Raw genomic sequence first — 21,166 nt, 5'->3', positions numbered from 1 at the left:
AGTACTTTACTTCAGTTTTATTATTATTTCAAAACATACATTAACCACTCTGCAAGCTCACAACGCAGCATGATGGTACTAGTTTTAGTCATCATAGCTTTGTTTTTATTTGTAGTCTTTGTCAGCTAAAAGCTAAAAAGGGTATCTCTCTCTCTCACACACACACACACACACACACACACACACACACACACACACACACACACACACACACACACACACACACACACACACACACACACACACACACACACACACACTATGGGGTCCTTGACATGAAATAGTTTGAGAACCACTGATTTCAGAAAAGTGTCATGATTTAGAAGACATTTGTAGAATGTGGTCTCAGGTGTTAACGGGGTAAATCATGGACATGCTCTGTGCCTGTGCAGCTGCTGGAGAAGCACCGGGCGTTGGACAGCATGGTGGAGCTGCTGCAGGTGTACGCGGAGGAGGACCAGGTGTTTGGAGAGCTACTGGAGGCCACCACGCAGCTCTACCACTACCTGCTGCAACCCTTCAGGGACATGAGAGAGCTGGCCATGCTGCGCAAACAACAGATAAAGGTACGCACGCACACACACACACACACACACACACACCTTGTGTGGGCCAGGAAAAATGGTCCGTTTCTCAATTCATGTTATAGCATGCACACACACACAAAAGCTGCCACCCTTAAGTAAGCAAGTCCCGCAGCCATTTGAAGTTTCACAGAAATATCAAGTTTCAAACAAGAAGTTTTTATATCATTTTACTGGCAGACGATGAAGCCTGATTTATACTTCAGCAGCATCTATAAGCTCACAATGCGTTGAGATGTCACGACATCTCACAATGCTTTGAGATGTCGTGCGTGCGTGCACGCATGTGTATATATGGCTGAATTGGTTAATGTATGTTTGTAATAATAATAATCAAAATCTACAAAGTAACTAGTAACTTGCATCCAGTCAAGTAAAGTAGTACAAATAACTCGAAAAAGTACAGTACTTGTAATTGTACTTTGTTACTTTGAACCACTGTCATACGCAGGCAGAGGGTGCGAGAAACAGGTAGAGATCTCTGCCTCGGTGACAGCGGTGCTGAAAGACACAGCAGGATATATGGATAATCTGACTGATTAATTATACGGGTGAGATAGTTTCTGAGGTAATGCCAGCTATAGCCTGCCTGCCAGCTTTAGCTATTCCAAATCATCTCCGTTAAACTACCACTGATTGTACTTTATTTTAAAGCTTCACTCTGTAACCTTGTTCTATGCCCGATTTGAACCCCGGTCTCCTGCGCAAGTGCTGAAATTCCATGACCAGGTTTTATCACACTGTCAGAGTGCTATGTGGACTTCACGCCTCCTAATACGATACAATACCGATGGTTCTCAAAGTTTCACATTTCCAGGAACACCGCAACTCATTCCATTATTTTTATTTGTACCCTCTCAGAGTTATGGACCTGTATAAGGGTCCATTTGGTTCCATTTGTACACTCTAAAAGTTACAGACCTGTAAGGGTCCATTTGGTTTAATTTGTACACTCTCTGAGTTACAGACCTGTAAGGGTCCATTTGTATAATGATGTCATGCGCATAGCCTCTAGGAATCGTTAAATAGAACCGCTATCATCATTTAGGAGGAACCGTAATTGTTAAAATTCTAACGTATAAATGTGTTATGACTGTGCCTTTTCACTTTGATTGTCTCTAGTGTAATTATCGTAAAATCTTTAACCACTTAAGCCTTTCATTGATCATAGACCTCTGCATCAAATCTCTTCAGCGGCTACAATAACTGATCTAAAAGTTTGTTGTGACGTGCTGTGATCATGTAAATCTATGTTTTTCCCAATATTCACCCCTGAGAAGGGGCATTGTGGTTCAAGTGTAGAAAATTGTCATTCTTTGTAGAAAACTGAGTTATGACAAATAACTGAAATATACATTCTTCAAGTGGGAACTGGCCAAGCGGCAGAATACATAATTACACTTTCAAACGCTACATTGTACATTGTTACAACAGCCAAATAATAAAATAAACCATAATAAATGTATAAATGTTATACTTTATCTGCAAGTTTACGACAAGTTGTAAGCTTGTAGATCTGCTATTTCAACTTTTTGCCAGGTGTTTGAATCAAACACCTGGACTACATTTGCTACTACCTCTAGTAGTGACCGTAGTGGACACTCAAAGTTCTAAGCCAATGGGAGACTTACCCATAAAACCCATAGTCTATAAATCCCATACTCTGAACGCTGCGACGTGAAGCCGTGAGCTGAGGCAGAGGCGGCGGCACACAAACTGATCTGATGATAGATGTTCATAAACAAGAGCTTTCTGCACCTGGCAGTTATGACTGAGTTATTCTTGTTTATGTACGAACATCTTTCAACATTGGAAACGATTAAGCAATTATGCCAAAATAATTGCAATTATCTCAGAAAAATTGCGATTAGACTATGTAATAATTGTGACAAACCTAGATGCTACAACAAATAAAAACTAGTCTAAAATGTGTCTAAATTGTTCCACTATAAGCTCAACTGTATTTTAAGGTCAGCCATTCCTTTAAGTTTAACCTTTATTTAACCAGTACGTTTTGAGTTTGGGATTTTGTGCATTTACAGTTTTCGGTAAGGTTTTCTTTAACATCAAGTACGGTTGCAATCTTCCCGGCCTGCTTGTCCTTTTCTCTGCCAGTTCCATTGAGAGGGTTGAACTCCGACACCTGTTCCCCCCGAGGGCAATTCCAACGGTTGAAAACAAAACAAAAAGCTGTATGCAAATAAAAGGCTTCCTCATGTTTACAGACAGAACAAAGGCCATTTGGTTTCTCACATAAATACTGACTTGGGGGATGTGGCAGCATCTAATGTTAATGTACATCGTCTATAATGTGAAGAAAGGGGAAGGGAGTATGATTTATGCGCTGTTGGAGAGACAGGAGAAAGATGTACAAGCACCTTAAATTCTACTAATCATTATGTGTATTCCTCCATCTGCACTCAGTGCACTGTAACTACTGTACTTTTGACCAGAGCAAATAGTTTAACACATTTAAAAAGCTGAGCTTGAGAGAGCTCTCGGCCAGCCAGGATGCAACATTTGCATAGAGTTTGCATCATACTCGATGTTGATGTTGGCAGAGAGAGGTTTTGATGTGTGAGCTGACAGTGGTGTAAAGTAACTAAGTACTGTAATTTTTTTAGTTATTTGCACTTTACTGGAGTATTTCCCATTTTCAGTACTCTTACTACCAAATGGACCCATAAGAGTTATGGGGGGCATTGAAATTAAATAGTTTGAGAACCACTGTGGACTAAATGGAACAGAGCCTTAATTAGCATCATCGTTTCACCTGTGAAGGAAGAGTTATTCTGTGTGCATTCTGTGTATACCTACGTCACACAGATACAGGAAGTAAGTCTTGGACTACATGCATTGCATTGTGTGACGGTCCTATCTCATGGCAGAGCGGTTACATCAGTGTCTAATTTCGTGCAGTGGGCTCAGACGGCATCATGAATAAGACATGTGCTTTATCCTCACATGTATGTTGGGAACTTGTGGGAGTTCTAGTTTCACATTATAGGATTGTCAGTCAAGACAGCTGTTGTCAGAGTGCTCTCTCCTCAAACCTTATGCAAAACCACACAATTGCAAAAAATGCCTTTCAACTCAACTCCAGTCACAGAACACATTGTAAATCCTACACGGGTTGTGCTTATAACCACATCTGTGTCCAATTCGGAAGTGCCTCTCACCTACAACAACTAGACTAGACTTTATATATATATATACACACACACCAGAGCTAAAGCGAGCAAGTTGCCGTGTCGTACGTTGAAAAGTTCGATTGAGCCGACTCAGGGCCGTTCAAAGGACGCGGTTTTGCGCACTGTTTAAATGTGAGATAAAAATAAGCAGAGCGACAATGAACTCTATTCAATAAACAAGGTAAATAGTCACATAAATAGAGGGCAGGGTGAACAATGTAGTGCCTCGTATAAAATATAGGATTCCAGGTAAACACTGAACCTAGCATATTCCTGCTTAGTTTTCTTAGCTCTCTCTCTCTCTCTCTCTCTCTCTGCCTCTCCCCTATGAAGACATTAATGAATGAATGGTGTTGTATTTTCTGATGTTACATTATTCATGGTGCAGGTGATTGTTGGTTTGAGTGTCTGAGTAACCAAGGTGAGTAATTACAGATTATGGGGAGTCTAATCACCAAGTTGTTTGATTCATTACATGCTATTTCATGTGACTTTAATTATTAAATTCTCTCTCTCTCTCTCTCTCTCTCTCTCTCTGAGAAAAGAATAATAAAGTTGCAAAAGTCATCCTTAGCAGTCAATAGGTTAATTGGGGTGGTTGTTGCATTTGGTCTCGCTGCTCTTCGGTTGACTAGTGTCTGTCTAGGTAGGTTGGACACGCGCATCAGACAGGCTCTATTAGCTCAGTGGTAAACATTTCACGCCCATCTGAAAATATGTTGTGCCAGGGACCCCCAAACAATGTGTGTATTCAAAATGCTCAAATATTCCACATTCATTTTTGGTTTATCCAAGATTTATTTTTCAAATAGCAGATCTACCAGCTCACATGTTGCAGATGGGTTGTGTGCTTGTAGATCTGCTATTTTGAAATAGCTGTCAGTGTGTGCTCGGCCTATATTCTGTTCTTTTGGAATTGTTTTCATAGACCTGGTTGCTTATTTCTCTGACACAATCTGGCAACACTGCTTGCAAACGAAAGAGAACAAAAGCCACAGTCATTCAGAGTGTAAACCTCTCAACCACTGTAGTTTATTATAGGTCAGTGGTGTAGACATAATTTGTGTTCTACTTCAGCTCCATTGTTTAGTGGTATCACTGTAAACGTTTAACATCAAACATGCATGGGCATGTTTTACTCCAGGTCACTGCCTTGACCTGGAGTGACACCTACTGCTCCATACTGGTATTACAATTTACAACATCACAAATTGAATGGTGTTTCAACAACTTAAGCCCTATTCTATCTTTTTTTCTTCTCCACACAGTGAATATAGCCAATATAATTTGCAACACTTTGTAAACTTGTATATTGGTTGTTGTTTGAGGAAAACGTTTGAAAATGTGCATAATAATAATAATAATCGACAGGCCCAAAATGGGGACCAAGGTTTAAAGTCAGCTCACCCATCTGAACACTCAATACATTACGTGGTGGGCAGATCGTGGGCTGCGGATGCTTTCAAATATATTCCCGCCAACCCTAATCCAGAAAAGGTTGTTGACTCTGATTTAATTATAATGAGACCGACTTGCGTCCCAGATGTCTTTCTGGTGGATTCTGATTGGCTGGAAGTGATCTAAAGATATTGCCACCCACTTAGGTTAAAACAATTCGTAAAAATGATATATTTAAAGCAGTGGTAAACCACTTGTTGTCGTTATTGCTTTGAGAAACGTGTGTTAACAATCCTGAAAAACTGTAATTAACACTCCTATATATTTGTATTTGTTTATTACACTGGTATCGGATCGGACCAATACTCAAGTAGTACAGATCCAATACAGATCAGAAACTGTATTGGTAAGGAAAAAATCGGTACATCTCTAGTGTTTTTTCTTTTAAAACCCTTTCAGATCTCGTTGGAGACGGAGCGGCTGGGACCTCGTCGTGTGGATGGCTTGAGGAAGGAGGATGAGGAGTGGACGAGGAAGGCTAATGCTGCCGTGCGTTCCATCCAGGATCTCACCGTCAAGTTCTTTGAAACCACCACCAGAGCACAGAAAGGTAAACACTACACTTAAACTAAATAACCACTGGTGAGAGTCAAAATGTTTCAGAAATTATTTTAACAAATGATCACAGAAATTGAACACCTGGTGGCCACAAATGGTAAATAGCTTGCACGGGGCCGGGGCCAGGAGATTACTACTCGAGTTCTTCCGTATTCCCCACTCGCAACTTGCTCGCAGACCTCCATTGGAAGAAAAGGCAAATGTTAGCATTCGCTCACGATAGCTACTGTATCTTTCTCGAGAAACGTTTACATTTCAATCAAGATGAGATGAAAAATCTGAAATAAAATCCGAACCTCGGATGTCTGATCAGCACAATGGACAGCGGCATAGTTTTCACATTATGAGCCAGAGAAGATCCTACTTATAACAGTAGTCTACACATGAGTTATGAGCCAGAGAATATCCTACTTATAACAGTAGTCTACACATGAGTTATGAGCCAGAGAAGATCCTACTTATAACAGTAGTCTACACATGAGTTATGAGCCAGAGAATATCCTACTTATAACAGTAGTCTACACATGAGTTATGAGCCAGAGAAGATCCTACTTATAACAGTAGTCTACACATGAGTTATGAGCCAGAGAAGATCCTACTTATAACAGTAGTCTACACATGAGTTATGAGCCAGAGAAGATCCTACTTATATCATTAGTCTACACATGAGTTATGAGCCAGAGAAGATCCTACTTATAACATTAGTCTACACATGAGTTATGAGCCAGAGAAGATCCTACTTATAACATTAGTCTACACATGAGTTATGAGCCAGAGAAGATCCTACTTATAACATTAGTCTACACATGAGTTATGAGCCAGAGAAGATCCTACTTATAAAGTAGTCTACACATGAGTTATGAGCCAGAGAAGATCCTACTTATAACAGTAGTCTACACATGAGTTATGAGCCAGAGAAGATCCTACTTATAACAGTAGTCTACACATGAGTTATGAGCCAGAGAAGATCCTACTTATAACATTAGTCTACACATGAGTTATGAGCCAGAGAAGATCCTACTTATAAGAGTAGTCTACACATGAGTTATGAGCCAGAGAAGATCCTACTTATAACATTAGTCTACACATGAGTTATGAGCCAGAGAAGATCCTACTTATAACATTAGTCTACACATGCGTGAGCACGCTCCGTGCATGCAGGGGAAATTCGCAGACAACAGATGGCTATTAAAACACGTATATATAAGTCATTAGCAGTCATAGAGTGAATTAAAAACCCAACATTGACGAAGTGAAAGAAATATTTATTTTAAAGGTTTTTCGACCTCGGAAGGTCTTCATCACAGCAAAATTAAATATACAGACAAACTCATTAAATAGTACTAGAACACGTAGGTAGATCTGCTATTTTCAGCATGCAGTGTAAAAAGTGTACTTATTTGTTGACGAAATTGTCGATATATTTAGTCTTAGTCATCATCAGTGAAAAAAGGTAGTCGAACATGTTTTGTCATAGTATTAGTCGACGAAATCAACACTGCTCACATGTCCTGTATATTGTTTGTGATTGGTTTGGGCAGCAATGTACGAGCGCATGCGTGCCGACCAGAAGAAGCTGGGCAGGTCGTCGTGGGCGTCAGCCGTGGAGCGCATGGAGAGACTGCAGTACGCCGCGTCCAAGGAGACCCTGCAGATGATGAGAGCCAAGGAGATCTGTCTGGAACAGAGCAAGCACGGCCTGAAGGAGCAGGTAACGACACACTGTGACCACACTGTTGATAGGGACAGCACATTAGATCTTAGTTTAGGCATATTTTTTGTCATCTGGAATGTTTTAGCGACAAAGATTGTATATTTAGTCGACTAAATGTAGTGGAGAAAAAGGACTCAGTTAGTTTTGTTACCTAAGTATCAATACTGCAATGTAGAACTACTCTGTTACAAGTAAAAGTCCAGAATTAAATATGTACCAAAAGTATTGGTATCAAAATATATGGTAGGCCTACTACTCATAATGTAGAATGTCCCATTTCACAAGATATCATATGTATGAAATATGCGTCTAGAAGTAAAAGTATTGAAAATAGGAAATACACGAGTAAAGTAAAAGTACCTCAAAATTGTACTTAAGTAGAAGCAAGTTGTATACAGTACATTTACTTAGTCACTTTACACCACTGACTGGTTGGCTGTGTGCATCCAGATGCAAAGTTTACAAGGTGGGGATGATGCAATGGTGCGTCTGGACCACATGGAGGCGCTGTACTACAAGCTGCAGCTGCAGTTGTATGATATCCAGGCGGAGGTCCTGCGATGTGAGGAACTCCTGCTCAATGCACAGCTACACAGTCTGAGGAGACGCATGAACGGTACTTATAGCATTGTTTATTTGAATCACTTATTTCAGTGATTTTCAACCTTTTTCATATCAAGGCTCATTATTTATTCGGCATTTGAGCCACGGACCACCATTTGATGAGATTTCTCTCAGACCCAAAACGTTGAATATTTTGTTTTGGTAGGATACAAATTTGTCCACAATGCCATGCTGTGTTGATGTTCGTACCATAGGAGAGATAACAGGCCAATATTGATCAAAATGACAATTCTTCTACATTCTCTAATTGTGTAATGCAGATGTTTAATGATAATGCTTGGTTTCATTTTAATATCTCAAGAGTTAAAGATCTATAAGGGACTCTCCCTCATTTAGCTGGGGACCAGCTGTAACACCCATAAGGATCACTGGTGGAAAACCACTGACTTAGGAGAAAACAGCTATGTTTTCATAATCGCTGAGTTTGATTAACCGTTGCACCCCATCAGAGTACCAGGACGAGGTGGTATACTATGACGCCTACGAGAGTCCTGACGCCATGGAAGGTGCTGAGGACGGTGTGGTCGCTCAGACTCCTCCGACAGATGAAGAACTTCACGACCTGCAGCGCAAGATACGACAGCTGGAAGCCCGGCGAGGACGCATCACCGCCAAGAAAACCTACCTCAAAAACAAGAAGGTACACTAAGAGAACCTACCTTAAAAGCAAGAAGGTATACGCTAAGAAAACCCAATGCTGTCCAGAAGGTGCACTGCACAGCCAGGTGCTGGATAACAAAGACACGTAGACTGAAAAGAAAATAATCCGCACACCGTTTTCAAAGCTACTATTAGGAACATTTTGACCGGTACAAGGTCTTCAATGAGACTGTCTCATTGTACCTGGAGAAAACCTTGACCAGGTCAAAACATTGTACTCTGTAAAACAGTGTGAAGATTCATGTATTTTCTAGCTAGGAAAACCTACCTCTAAAACAAGAAGCTAAGCTAAGAAAAACTACACTTTTCAGAGTGTACAAAATATATTTTTGTACCCACATTTGAGAACCAGTGTAATATGTGCCATTGTTTTTGTGTTGTAGGAGATTTGTATAGTGAATCACAACCAGAAGTTGCAGCAGCGTCATGGGTGTGATGACATCGATCCACTTCTAGCACCACAGCAGGTACAAGGGACAGAATGCCTGCATTATTATCTCAATAATACTTTATGTGTATTATGTGTGTTTTAATTATTTTAATTCTCTGTCTAGAGAGGAGATCCTGATGAAGATGAGGAGAAGGGAAATGCTCGAGTGAGTCAGGAGAGACAGAGAACGTTGGACAGACTTCGCAGCTTCAAACAGGTATGAAGTGCAACAATAAGCAACGTGAGTCCGTGCGGGGGCGGCAGTGGCTCAGGGGTAGAGTGGCCAGTAGGTGGCCGCATGGAAACCACAAGGTGCCCAGTTTGATCCCGGCCTCCTCCAGAGTTAGTGTCAAAGTGTCCGTGAGCAAGACTCTGAACCCCTAATTGCTCCCAATGTGCAGTTTGGTGGTTTCCTCTGTCATCGGTGTATGAAAGGGAGGAATGTAATGCACAATCTATGTAAACCGCCTTGGATAAAGGCGCTATTATAAATGCACCATTTACCATGGATTTTTACCACGGTCACTGGCAGAGCAGAGTGCCTCCCCTCCTCGTAGCCATTGTATATATAACATTTTGACCACAATGGTAACTTCTACAATAAATTAGTCCACGTGACTGTCATGGAACGACCCTTCACGCAATAAAATTTTCTGACCTTGGCTTTTTCTGTTCTGGCCACACAGCGCTATCCTGGTCACGTGACTCTGAAGTCCAGTAGACTGCGTCTGGGACAGTCTTACACCAAGAGGAGAGCCGGCGGAGCAGGTATAGTCACACAAAAAAGTTAGCGTCAGTCATTTCTTTGTATAGGCCTATTCATGTCAATTGTCATAGCTGCCTTTCGCACATTTAGTTTACAAAGCCTAAAGTGTAAGTTGTATTCATATATATTATTCATATGACCATTCGGAAATAGGCGATCTACAACCTCACAATTTGTCCCGATGCAACGCATCGTGAGCTTGTAGATCTGCCATTTGAAAACTTGAAATGGGACATTTCTGCATAATAGGTACTTTTACTCTTGGTACTTTAATTACATTTTGATGCCAATACTTTTGTAAAACAATTGCGTACTTGTTCCACCACTGCCCTAGGAGCGTGTAGAGCATGGGAGCAGCACAGTGCTACCCAAGGTGGCAGAGCATCATCACAGCAGCCTGACACCCAGTCGGCCAGCGTCCAAACTGACGGCACCTTGAGTCTCCCTCCGCTCTCCAGACCGCCGTCTGACGCCTGCGGCTACGAGAGTGTGTCGTTCGGCGGTTCCCGTATCCCTCCTTTCGCCTCCTCCATGCCTCTACTCTCAGATCTCCCGCCCTCCTCTCTCCTTTCCTTGGGCCCTCCACCTCCACCCCCCCCTCCACCCCCTCCTCCACCTCCACACCCCTCCTACGCAGGGGAGGAGCAGCAGGACGAGGAAGGGGAGCAGGACTCCCGCTGTAGCCTGGTGCAGAGACCTGCAGCAGGTAGGTCCTGTCACAATTATTCACCGCACACGGCCTTCAAAAAGGTTTTCTCTCAAACAAAACGCCTGCGGACCCTGAGGCTATTGGTGTACTGACCATGGTATTACTGTGCTTAACTGACCTAATCTGACTCTGCCAGATGGGGGCGGTATTGATTCACTAGTTCACAATAAAGCCCCATCTGGTGACGCTCAGGAACTGCAGATGAATTGGCCCATGGTGGGCCAATCAGCAGCAGCTACGGGCAGGATCTTCTAATCACAGCCTTCTTCAGCGATTGGGCTACAGTGATCCCAGATGGAAGTTGGTTGTGAAACAAATGTGAAGCAAGCGTCTTCCAACTGGCGGAGTCAGGTTATAACTGACCAGCCATCTGGCCTGACCTGAACCTCACAGATAATAATTGCATTGTCAAGAGGAAGGTGTGAGACAATAAAATGAGCTTATGGCTGTTATCAAAGCAAACCAGGCCTCCCACAACACCTCAACAGTGCCACAGGCTGATCAACTTCATGCCACGCGGCCCACGCCCGATTGATGAAATAATTTGTTCAAAAGTAGCCCAGACCAAGTATTGACTTCATACAAGTCTTATTACGCAGAAAATGTACTTTTGTTCGGTACTCAAATCTTTGAGAGCCGCATCCCCTCCTATGCCCAGCTTTGTCTGTCTGTGTGAACAAACATTGGCTGATGATTGGCTGATCACCCCATAGCGATGATTTGATTGACTGAGCAAAGTACATATTGAGGATAAAAGTGAAGACGGCCAGGCCGAATGACATTTGTGAGGATTTGATTGGCTGAGCACAGAATGTGATGTATGATGATAAGAGCGCCCCTCACTTTGAGTGTGATCTTTTTTTTTTAGAAAGAACTGATATTTTTGAAGAATTAATAAAATTATTAAATGCATGGACTGTTTTAGATTTTTGGTACCAGTCCTTGTCTGTTTATATTTAAGTTATTTGTCATAATCTTTCCAAACATAGTTTGATTTCTATATGTTCCAATGTTCAATGCCAAAAAAACAATGAATGGTCAACTAAAAGGTCCTGATCTTTTGACAGGGTGTGAGTCACCTTCTGCACTCCAGGTGTCGATGGCGTTCTCCCCACAGTTCTTTGACAGCAGCCAGCTGCTCACAGCCAGGAAGAAGCTGAGGAAAACGGCCTCCATGGAGACCTCGCAGTGGAGGAGAGGTACGTGTGCACAGTGGTGGAAAAAGTACTTGCTTGTTTTACGTAAGTAAAAGTATCAATACTGCAATATAGAAATACTCCGTTACAAGTAAAATGTACTACTTCAACCGGAGCTCATTCACATGTACGCTAGCGTCCTAGGGCATGTTTACTCCCGAAGTGTTTTAAGTTTCAAGTTGCGTCGTGTTGTGAGCTTGTTCTGCTAAAACTTTCCCCCACAATAACAGAAAACTAGTATAATAAAATAAAATTAGTATAGACCCCTGGGGGACTCACATTGGTCCACCACATAAGGTTTAAGTGGTTAATTGGCTATAATAATTGGCTTCTCTAAATTGAAATGCATTAAATAAGTAATACTGTTTGTTGTGTTGTGTTTCCCCAGCCTGCTCTCCCATGGACGAGGTCCTGGCGTCTCTGAAGCGCGGCAGCTTCCACCTGCGGAAGGCGGAGCTCCGGGTCCTGGCCCCCGACCCAGACGATGACGAGAGCAACAACATCTTGGCCCAAATCCGCAACGGCGTCCGGCTGAAGAAGGTGCGCACGCGTCAGGATGCCCCCGGGGGCCGGCGAGGCGGCCTGGGGAACCTGCCCCGCTCGGCGGACGCTCTGACCCGCAGTATCCACGAAGCTCTGAGGAGGATAAAGGAGGCTTCGCCCGACTCCGATTCTGACGACGACGATGAGGACAGCCTGCCTGGCGCTGACTGGGACAACTAACTCATCAGCCTGTGCATAGCAGACATATTGGAAAGTCTCTCCCTCACTTCCTTCACAGGTCAATGATACTATTATATAATGCCCTGTTCTATTTAGTACATTCAGCCGTATTATACATCTTAATGTTCATAATGGGCTCTATGCATAGCAGCCGTCCTTCATAGGTGTTACCAATGATACTAATGAAGGCTCTGATCCATGGTATGGGGTGCATACTGTATGTTTGCTAGACACACCAACAGTCATGAGTCCGACAACACCGTCGCTCCCGACATGTGTGGCCGGTTACAAATCACTCGTGGCCAGTTACAAATCACCCGTGGCTCCCGACATGCGTGGCCGGTTACAACTAATCCTTGGCCGGATACAAATCCCCAAAGCGTTTTCCAGGTAGTGTTGTCATTGCACGCCGTACCACACCAAAGGCTGCCGAGTGCAGAGTATCACAAGGGTTCATTGTGTGACCTGTTAAATCCCATAGTGGAGATGTTAAGTGCGCGTGACGTAGTTTAACGTCCCACCAGAGAATCAAATCACCAATGCAACACTGCTTGAGGGGGTTCCAAATGACCCCTTAAGGGTGTACAAATGGAACCACATGGACCCGTTACGCAACTTGGTTCCATTTGTATGCTCTCAGAGTTATGGGGGTCCTTCGAAGAATAAAACACGTTTGAGAACCACTGTGCTGCATTAAAAGTAGTATCATTGGTTACACCTGTGCAGGAAGAAAGGAAGATGCCCAATTTCTTTCAATATGGCTGCTGTGCATAGAGCCTATTAGTGTTACATTACGTACAACGAAAACTCACTCTGCATACCAAGACTTAAGTGCGCTTTTGAGATTTTCCAGAAAAGGTTGAGAAGCACTGTCCTAGACCATGAGTCTTCAACGGGGGGTCCGGCGACCCCTAGGGGGTCCTCAGAGTTACTACAGGGGAGGGGGGGATGCCAAATCTTTGTGTGATAGATTGTTTTTAACCAATTGAACCCTAGCAACCCTAGCCGATTTACAAACTCACAACGTGTCATGTTGTGATGCTCAAATATTACTCAACTACAAGTGAAGGTTCTTGCAGTAGTCACAGATCTACAAGCTCACAACAAGTTGCGCATCACGGCATGTGGATCGCTAATACCATACCATACCATACCATCTTTATTTATATAGCACATTTTAAAACAACAACGTTGTACCAAAGTGCTTTACAGTAAAACATTAAAAAACACAACTTCATTTAAAAACCACAAAAACAACCACGAACAACATGCACAGTGTCACATTAAACATCGAAACATCTCATACTGTGCTTGGAAAAGCCAAGGAATAAAGGTAAGTCTTGAGGCGTGACTTAAACACCTGGAGGGTGGGGGCTTGTCTTGTGTGCAGAGGCAGCTCATTCCAGAGCTTGGGAGCTGCCACTGCAAAGGCTCGGTAACCTCTGAGCTTCAGCCTGGTTTTAGGCACCACCAGGAGAAGCTGGTCAGAGGACCTGAGCGTCCGTGTCGGAGCATAGGGTTTCAGCAGCTCAGATAAATAACTGGGTGCCAAACCATTTAGACACTTAAAGACAAAGAGCAATACTTTAAAGTCAATCCTGTATCGCACAGGAAGCCAGTGGAGGGAGGCTAGTACAGGGCTGATGTGGTCTCGCTTACGTGTGCCTGTAAGTAACCTAGCAGCTGCGTTCTGGACTAGCTGTAATCGAGAGATAGAAACCTGGTTTACTCCAATATACAGGGCATTACAGTAGTCAAGGAGGGATGTCATGAAAGCATGAATTACAGTTTCAAACACAGAGCGGGATAGACAAGACTTAACCTTAGATAGCCTCCTAAGCTGGAAGAAGCTCTTTCTTACTACTTCATTTATCTGTTTGTCCATCTTTAGGTCAGAGTCGATTTTGAAACCTAGATTGGTGGCAGTAGGCTTCAAGAAGGGCTCAAGGGGGCCTAAAACACCAGGAGGGGACACATGTGCTTGTGTAGGCCCAAACACCATAACTTCAGTTTTGCTGTCATTGAAGTTTAGGAAGTTTAAAGCCAGCCATGCTTTTACATCCTCGAGGCAAGCAAGGAGTGGTTTTAAAGAGTCAGGATTGTTACGCTTTAGAGGCAAATAAATTTGGCTGTCATCAGCGTAACAATGGAAAGAAACACCGTGTTTTCGAAAAATAGATCCTAGGGGGAGCAGATACAACATAAACAGAATTGGTCCAAGAATAGAGCCCTGTGGCACTCCACAATGGAGGGATGCTGTGGTGGATGTGGCATCCCCTAGGGTGACACGGAAACTTCTCCCTGACAAGTAAGAACTAAAAAACTCTAGTGCTGGCCCTTTAATGCCAACCCAGTGCTCCAAGCGAGAGAGCAAGATACTGTAATCTACAGTGTCAAATGCCGCGGTAAGATCCAAGAGCACCAGAATGAGAGAGTCACCAGAGTCTGTAGCCAAAAATATGTCATTAAATATTCTTAACAGTGCAGTCTCGGTGCTGTGGAGAGCTTTGTACCCGGACTGGAACACTTCCAGAATGCCATGTGTGTTCAAATGGGGCATCAGTTGGGCCAGGGCACATTTTTCCAAAACTTTGGAATTAAATGGGAGCTTGGAAATAGGCCGAAAGTTGGATAGGACAGAAGGATCAAGGTTGTGCTTTTTAAGCAGCGGCTGTACCACAGCATGTTTAAAAATTGCTGGTACATCACCTGCCAGGCACTGGTTTATGATCAAAAGGAGATCTGGCCCGGTAGCCTCACTGCTTTCTTTAGCCAGACGAGGGGGAAGGACGTCTAAAGGGGAGCCAGTTGGTTTTATTTGGGAAATTATTTCCTGTAGCTGAAAAAGGGATACAGGCTCAAAATGGCTGAAAGTGGTGGGGCAGGTGACAGCAATAGAAGGGTCATGTGTCGGAGTAGGGATGCTAGCCCTGATGTTGGCCACTTTGTCAATAAAGAACTGTAAAAAGAGCTCACATTTTTCAGGGGAAGCATCAAGACAGATAGGCTGGGGGACGTCAAGTATATCATTTATAGTTTTAAATAAAACCTGAGGTTTGTGACAGTTAGTTACAATGATATCTGAAAAATATTTCATCTTTTCAGTTTTGACACTTTGCTGGTATTTTCGCCAGCTATCACGCAAAATGTCAAATGACACCGTTAGCCTATCCTTTTTCCACTGACGTTCAGCTCGCCTGCATTCTTTTCGGACCTTCCGTGTGCTGTCATTCAACCAGGGCTCAGTTTTAGGTTTAGGGCACCTAGTTTTAAAAGGAGCAACAGTATCAAGGGCTTTAAGACAGATGCAATCAAAGCGAGTGGTTAGCTCATCTGTGGTCATACACACAGGGCTGGCTGGGCTTTGTTGGCCTACTGTTGCACTGGTGAAGGCAGACGAGCTAATAGGGCCTAAGTGGTTCATTCATAATGTACTTTTTTTTCCCATTCCTAGAAATGTAGTGGAGGCAAAAGTGCAATATTTGTCTTTGAAATGTAGTAGAGTGAATTATCCAAAAATACAAATACTCAAGTAAAGCACAGAAAAAATAATGAAGTACAGAACTCAAGTAAATGTACTTTGCTACTGTACTGTACATGTTCATACTGTTTCATCAAAGTCAAACTTTTCAGTTTTCACCAAAACATTCCAATATTCTATCCAATCGGAGCTGCTTTACACATTTAGAGCAAATAACTCAAATAAAGATTATTTAATATAACTTGAATAACAAAGATTCTTATAGCTTTTTAACAATGCCAATGGTATTTTTCTACTCCAAATTACGTAAAATGAATATCAGACTGTTTTAACCGTTACTGAACTTAGTATTTGAAGTTGAACACATTCCTGTGAATTACATTGGAGCTGTTACATAAATCATGTTCACTACAAACTATCACAAGTCTGATTCCCTCCTCGTCGTTATCATTATGCTAATGAGATGGTAAATAGGGTTGGGATCCAGGAACCGGATCCAACATTGAGGAACGGGAATTGGTTCTGTCACATTTGAAACCATTTCCGGTCAGAGCTGGTATGTGGACTTAAACGTCTGCTATACAATTACAATGCTGGTGGTTCTCAAACCTTCTAATTTCATGGCCTCCTATAACTCTTGAGAGTGTACAAATGGAACCAAATGAACCCATAAGGGCCCATTTGGTTCCATTTGTACACTCTCAGAGTTACAGACCTGTAAGGGTCCATTTGGTTTCGTTTGTACACTGTCAAGAGTTACAGACCTGTAAGGGTCCATTTCATTTGTACACTGTCAGAGTTACAGATCTGTAAGGGTCCATTTGGTTCCATTTTGTACACAGTCAGAGTTACAGAGCTGTAAAGGTTCTAACCCTGACCACACTTTGAGAACCACTACAATAATATGCATGCAATACTGTGTGTATGAATTAATTTGTGTTTATCTAAACTTTTAATGGCAAACATCAACTTCACTACTTCACTACTTATCTTCATATAATTGGTCCTCACTAATAATCATGATAACATTCCACAATTGTTTTCTACTCGGTCTGTGTCTCAGTCTGTGTCTCATAAGGAGGGCTGTGGGCAGTTCAGAAACCCATCCATTCCACCAGTGACATCATCGTTAGGCAGATTTATTTTAAACAAGATTTTCTTTTTACAAAAATGTTTAGATTTCTATTATTGAGAGAACGATGGCTTCCATTATCGCATTGCAACTTTCCAGGACTACAAAGCCTGCCGTTTCTATTAGCTTGGATTCCCCATCGATGATGTCATTGGTGGAAGGGTTTATGAACTGCCCACAGCCCTCTTATGAGACACAGACTGAGTCGAAAAAATTGTGCCATTTTATCATGATTATTAGTGAGGACCTATTATATGAAGATAGGTTTGAAAGTGGTGAAGTGATCCTTTAAGGAACCAGGAGAATGGCTAAAATCCTAAGGATCCCAACCCTAGTTGTAAGACTTGCCCACAATGACACAAATTATGACATTATCACCTGATTGCAATTATTATTGGAGCTGATGACAGCTATTTTACGTATTTTTTAGAATTATTCCCAAAAAATAAACTTCAGAAATGATGTCCTTGGGGCCCCTGCACCTCATATTGAGAACCCCTGCTCTAAACGCATTATGCAGATTTGTCTCCTTATATCCTTTTTTGATTTTTACTTCAACCACTAGTTGCGGTAGCCTATATAGCAAAACTTACTGCATACTACTCTGAAAGTCTATTATGAAAACAAATGTGACAACATCATGTTTTATGAATGTTTCTATTGAAGTAAATGTTAATTTGAAAGCAGCAAAGAACAGTGTTGGAAGAAGAACCCAGATGACTTAATTAAAAGCACATGTTAGATATGCTCGATAAGTAAAAGCCCTTGTATATTTGTTTTACTTGAGTAAAAGTGCTACGGTGTCACTGTTGGCATTAACATAGACATAACTTGAAGTAATGATTATTTAAATGTATACTTTCCACCACTGCTTTTAGGTTTATTGTAGGAGCATTTTATTTGCAGGATGTGTGAAGTTCCAATAGCGCCCTCTGATGGCAAACCTGAAGCCGTACTCTCTCTTTGTACAATGACAACAGGCCCCCAGAGAGGATGGGAAATGTTGAACGCCAAAGCTGTAACAGCAGGCAGGCGAAGTACATGCATGAGAGTGCGCACAGCTGGGGTTTTTGAGCAATCGACCATGAATCGATTCAGGCGCGTTCATGGAGGTTAGCACTTAAGCATTTTGTGCACCACATTTTGGTGCCCAAACCGTGAAGTAGTGTTCTTGCAACTTCCATTGAAATTAATAGCTGTGGGCGGGCGGTCCACCTTCTAGTAATATATAGGGGTCAATCAGGGGAGCTGTCATAGTGGAGCGATTATAAAACGTGACAGCTGCTCGTACGAGCCCCACACATGCATGATTGACCATCATCCCTGGGATCACTGTTTCCTTTATAATCATCATTATTATTATTATTATTACTTGACTTTATTTACATGTTTTATTTTATAGTGCGTCTCTTTCTACTGCCTTGTTTTCATGTTTAATTTTTCTTTCACAGATTTGTTTGTTTTGTCTTTTTACATTTTAAATCAGATTCTTATGTATGGGTGGTGTATGTGTGTGTATGGCTGGTAGGTAGCTTATATTGAAAGCAAATCCCCTGTTATTTTTTACTTTGGAAATCTAACACAGTAGAACTAACATAACTGTGATGGTAGTATTTGGTCTCCCTGTTCTTCTATTGAGACATTGTAGATCCTCCGCTCTGGTAGGACACCAAATGACGTGTGAAGGTCAAAGTGCAATTTGTTATCCATCCTTCAAATTGCGGGTAGGACATTGACGTTACGTATTGCTTCTTTTAAAGCGGTATTTCACTTATAAACACTTATATCTGATATTAATTTTGTCAGCCTGCCTCCCATTGTAACACACATCCCTGCTTCTGGTGACTGATATTGTCCTTCTAATGAATGTTATACTCATAATGAAAACACACCTCTGCTTCTGGTGAATGATATTATCCTTCGAATGAATGTTGGACTCATTGAAAACACATTGTCCTTCTAATGAATGTTAGGTCGCATTCTCACCAGAGAGCTTTGCTGCGATTAAAACGAATCCTGCTGCGCATTTTCAGAAAGTGCGCTTCGTTTGGCAGGTGTGAAGGCTCTTTCGAATCCTAATGCGCAACAAAGAACCGAATTATACTCCGAGCAAAAACGGGGGTTTCGCTTCGCTTCCAATCGCGCTTGACTACGATTCGGTGCAGGTGTGAATGCAATCCGCAGCAAATACAGGAAATGAAGCAAACATATGTCAGGCGGGTGAGGAGCTGAACACAGTTGGAGACGGAGAAGGCATATTTTACGCAGCGCAAAGATGTCCCGTTACCGTGGATAGACGTGGTCGAATGAGGAGAGTGGAGACTGAAGCCCTGATCGAAATGAGGACGAGTAGTAGAGTAGGCTACATTAATCAATTGCTTAAGAAAACACAAACACTGCAGTGCAGTGTAATAGTATTATAGCCTACAGAATATTCTGTCTGTCTGTGCGTGCCGTAAACATGGACTGCTGTCACTGCGTGGGGACTAGTGGGGAGTAGGAACTTTCATCTCGATAAACTTGTAAACATTTTGCGCTGCTGTCTGTTATATCAGTGCGCTCAGCGCTGTGCCTCCATGCCCAAAAGAACAGTGCGTGCGTGGCTGCGTGCTTATAGTGAGAGAGCGAGAGAGGGGGGGGCAGTCCCAGACCGTCGGCACGACACATAATGCACGTTATGAGTATAATTATCACCATAGATTTATCATTTCACTGTGTAGGCTAGTTTATGAATGTAACACATTGATAAAGGTCCCCCCTGCTGCGTTTCCAATTGCTGCGGATCATGACAGTGTGAAGGCAAACCGTAGCCAATTAAATATGCAAGAATCCCATTTCTCCTCCCATACGCATTCGAGTCTACCGAAGTATTAGGTGAGAATGCGACCTTAGACTCATTGGAAACACACATCCCTGCTTCTGGTGATTGATATTGTCCATCTAATGAATGTTGGACTGATTGAAAACACATTGTCCTTCTAATGAATGTTAGACTCATTGGAAAAACGTCCCTGCTTCTGGTGACTGATATTGTCCTCTAATGAATGTTGGACTCATTGAAAACACACGTCCCTGCTTCTGGTGATTGATATTGTCCTAGATAGATAGATAATAAAATGACCCCAGAAGTGTTTTAAAGTGAAATACCACTTTATGTGTATACATGTTTTACCCCTCAGACTAATACTAGTTTGACTTTTACAGTTTTTGTGACCTTATGAATGTGGCCTTTGAGTCACTACGTAAGTGCAATATTATGTTAAACTGAAAATGTATTGTATTATACTGTAATTTAAATCATGAAAATACATCAGCATGTTTAAAAAAAAGAATTCAAGTATTTATTTAAATAATATTTTAAGACGTGGGAGATTTTTTTAAGCAATACCATACAAATGTAAATGTACTTTTTAAGGTTTTTTTGTGCATTTATTTGCAGATATTTTCTTATCATTGCATTCCGGTTTGCTTTCTATATCTCAATCATGTTTCCTTTTCAAAATAAAACCAGAAATCAAAAGTTTGGCGTTTCCTCTTTAACATGAAAAATATTTTATATTATTTATTATTTACGTTTATTTGGATGGGACAGCACATATTAATTAATATCACACATACAATGCAGTGTAAATACAGGGATGATTTTCCGACATACCAATAGTCTGACAACCAATAGTCCGAGTCTGACATGCCAATATTCCGACCATAGAAACACCCCTTTTTACAGTCTAAATTCTAATCAATCACTCTAGCTCTCTGTGTGCTCGCGATACCGGGCTTTACTGTGGGAATTGCCTGTTTCTATTTGCAACTCAGTGCTCATCTCCCGTCTACAGCCCGCCTACCGTATCCGCTACATATACTCTAAGCACTATACTGTACAAAAACCGTTTCCGTATCCAGTACGGTCTTCTTCTCCGCTTTTTGGGGGGGACTGTTG

General features: G+C 42.0%; 1 protein-coding gene across 1 annotated transcript in view; it reads left to right on the top strand.

Moving 5' to 3' along the window:
- Positions 1 to 16,296, top strand: part of jmy (junction mediating and regulatory protein, p53 cofactor) — a 26,261-nt gene extending 9,965 nt beyond the window's left edge. The window contains exons 4-14 of the mRNA XM_080756695.1: positions 393 to 566; positions 5,633 to 5,783; positions 7,333 to 7,502; positions 7,956 to 8,121; positions 8,579 to 8,769; positions 9,173 to 9,256; positions 9,344 to 9,436; positions 9,906 to 9,987; positions 10,320 to 10,691; positions 11,762 to 11,893; positions 12,279 to 16,296. Of these exons, the coding sequence (XP_080612821.1) occupies positions 393 to 566; positions 5,633 to 5,783; positions 7,333 to 7,502; positions 7,956 to 8,121; positions 8,579 to 8,769; positions 9,173 to 9,256; positions 9,344 to 9,436; positions 9,906 to 9,987; positions 10,320 to 10,691; positions 11,762 to 11,893; positions 12,279 to 12,613 (1,950 nt within the window). The 3' untranslated portion in view covers positions 12,614 to 16,296. The remainder of the gene's footprint in view (positions 1 to 392; positions 567 to 5,632; positions 5,784 to 7,332; positions 7,503 to 7,955; positions 8,122 to 8,578; positions 8,770 to 9,172; positions 9,257 to 9,343; positions 9,437 to 9,905; positions 9,988 to 10,319; positions 10,692 to 11,761; positions 11,894 to 12,278) is intronic.
- The last annotated feature ends 4,870 nt before the right edge of the window (positions 16,297 to 21,166 follow it).

The sequence above is a fragment of the Protomyctophum bolini genome, assembly GCF_963924005.1.
Source record: "Protomyctophum bolini genome assembly, chromosome: 22".
In the NCBI taxonomy this organism is placed as follows: Eukaryota; Metazoa; Chordata; class Actinopteri; order Myctophiformes; family Myctophidae; genus Protomyctophum; species Protomyctophum bolini.
The sequence above is the reverse complement of the archived record's forward strand: the minus strand, read 5'-3'. Positions and strand labels throughout refer to the sequence as shown.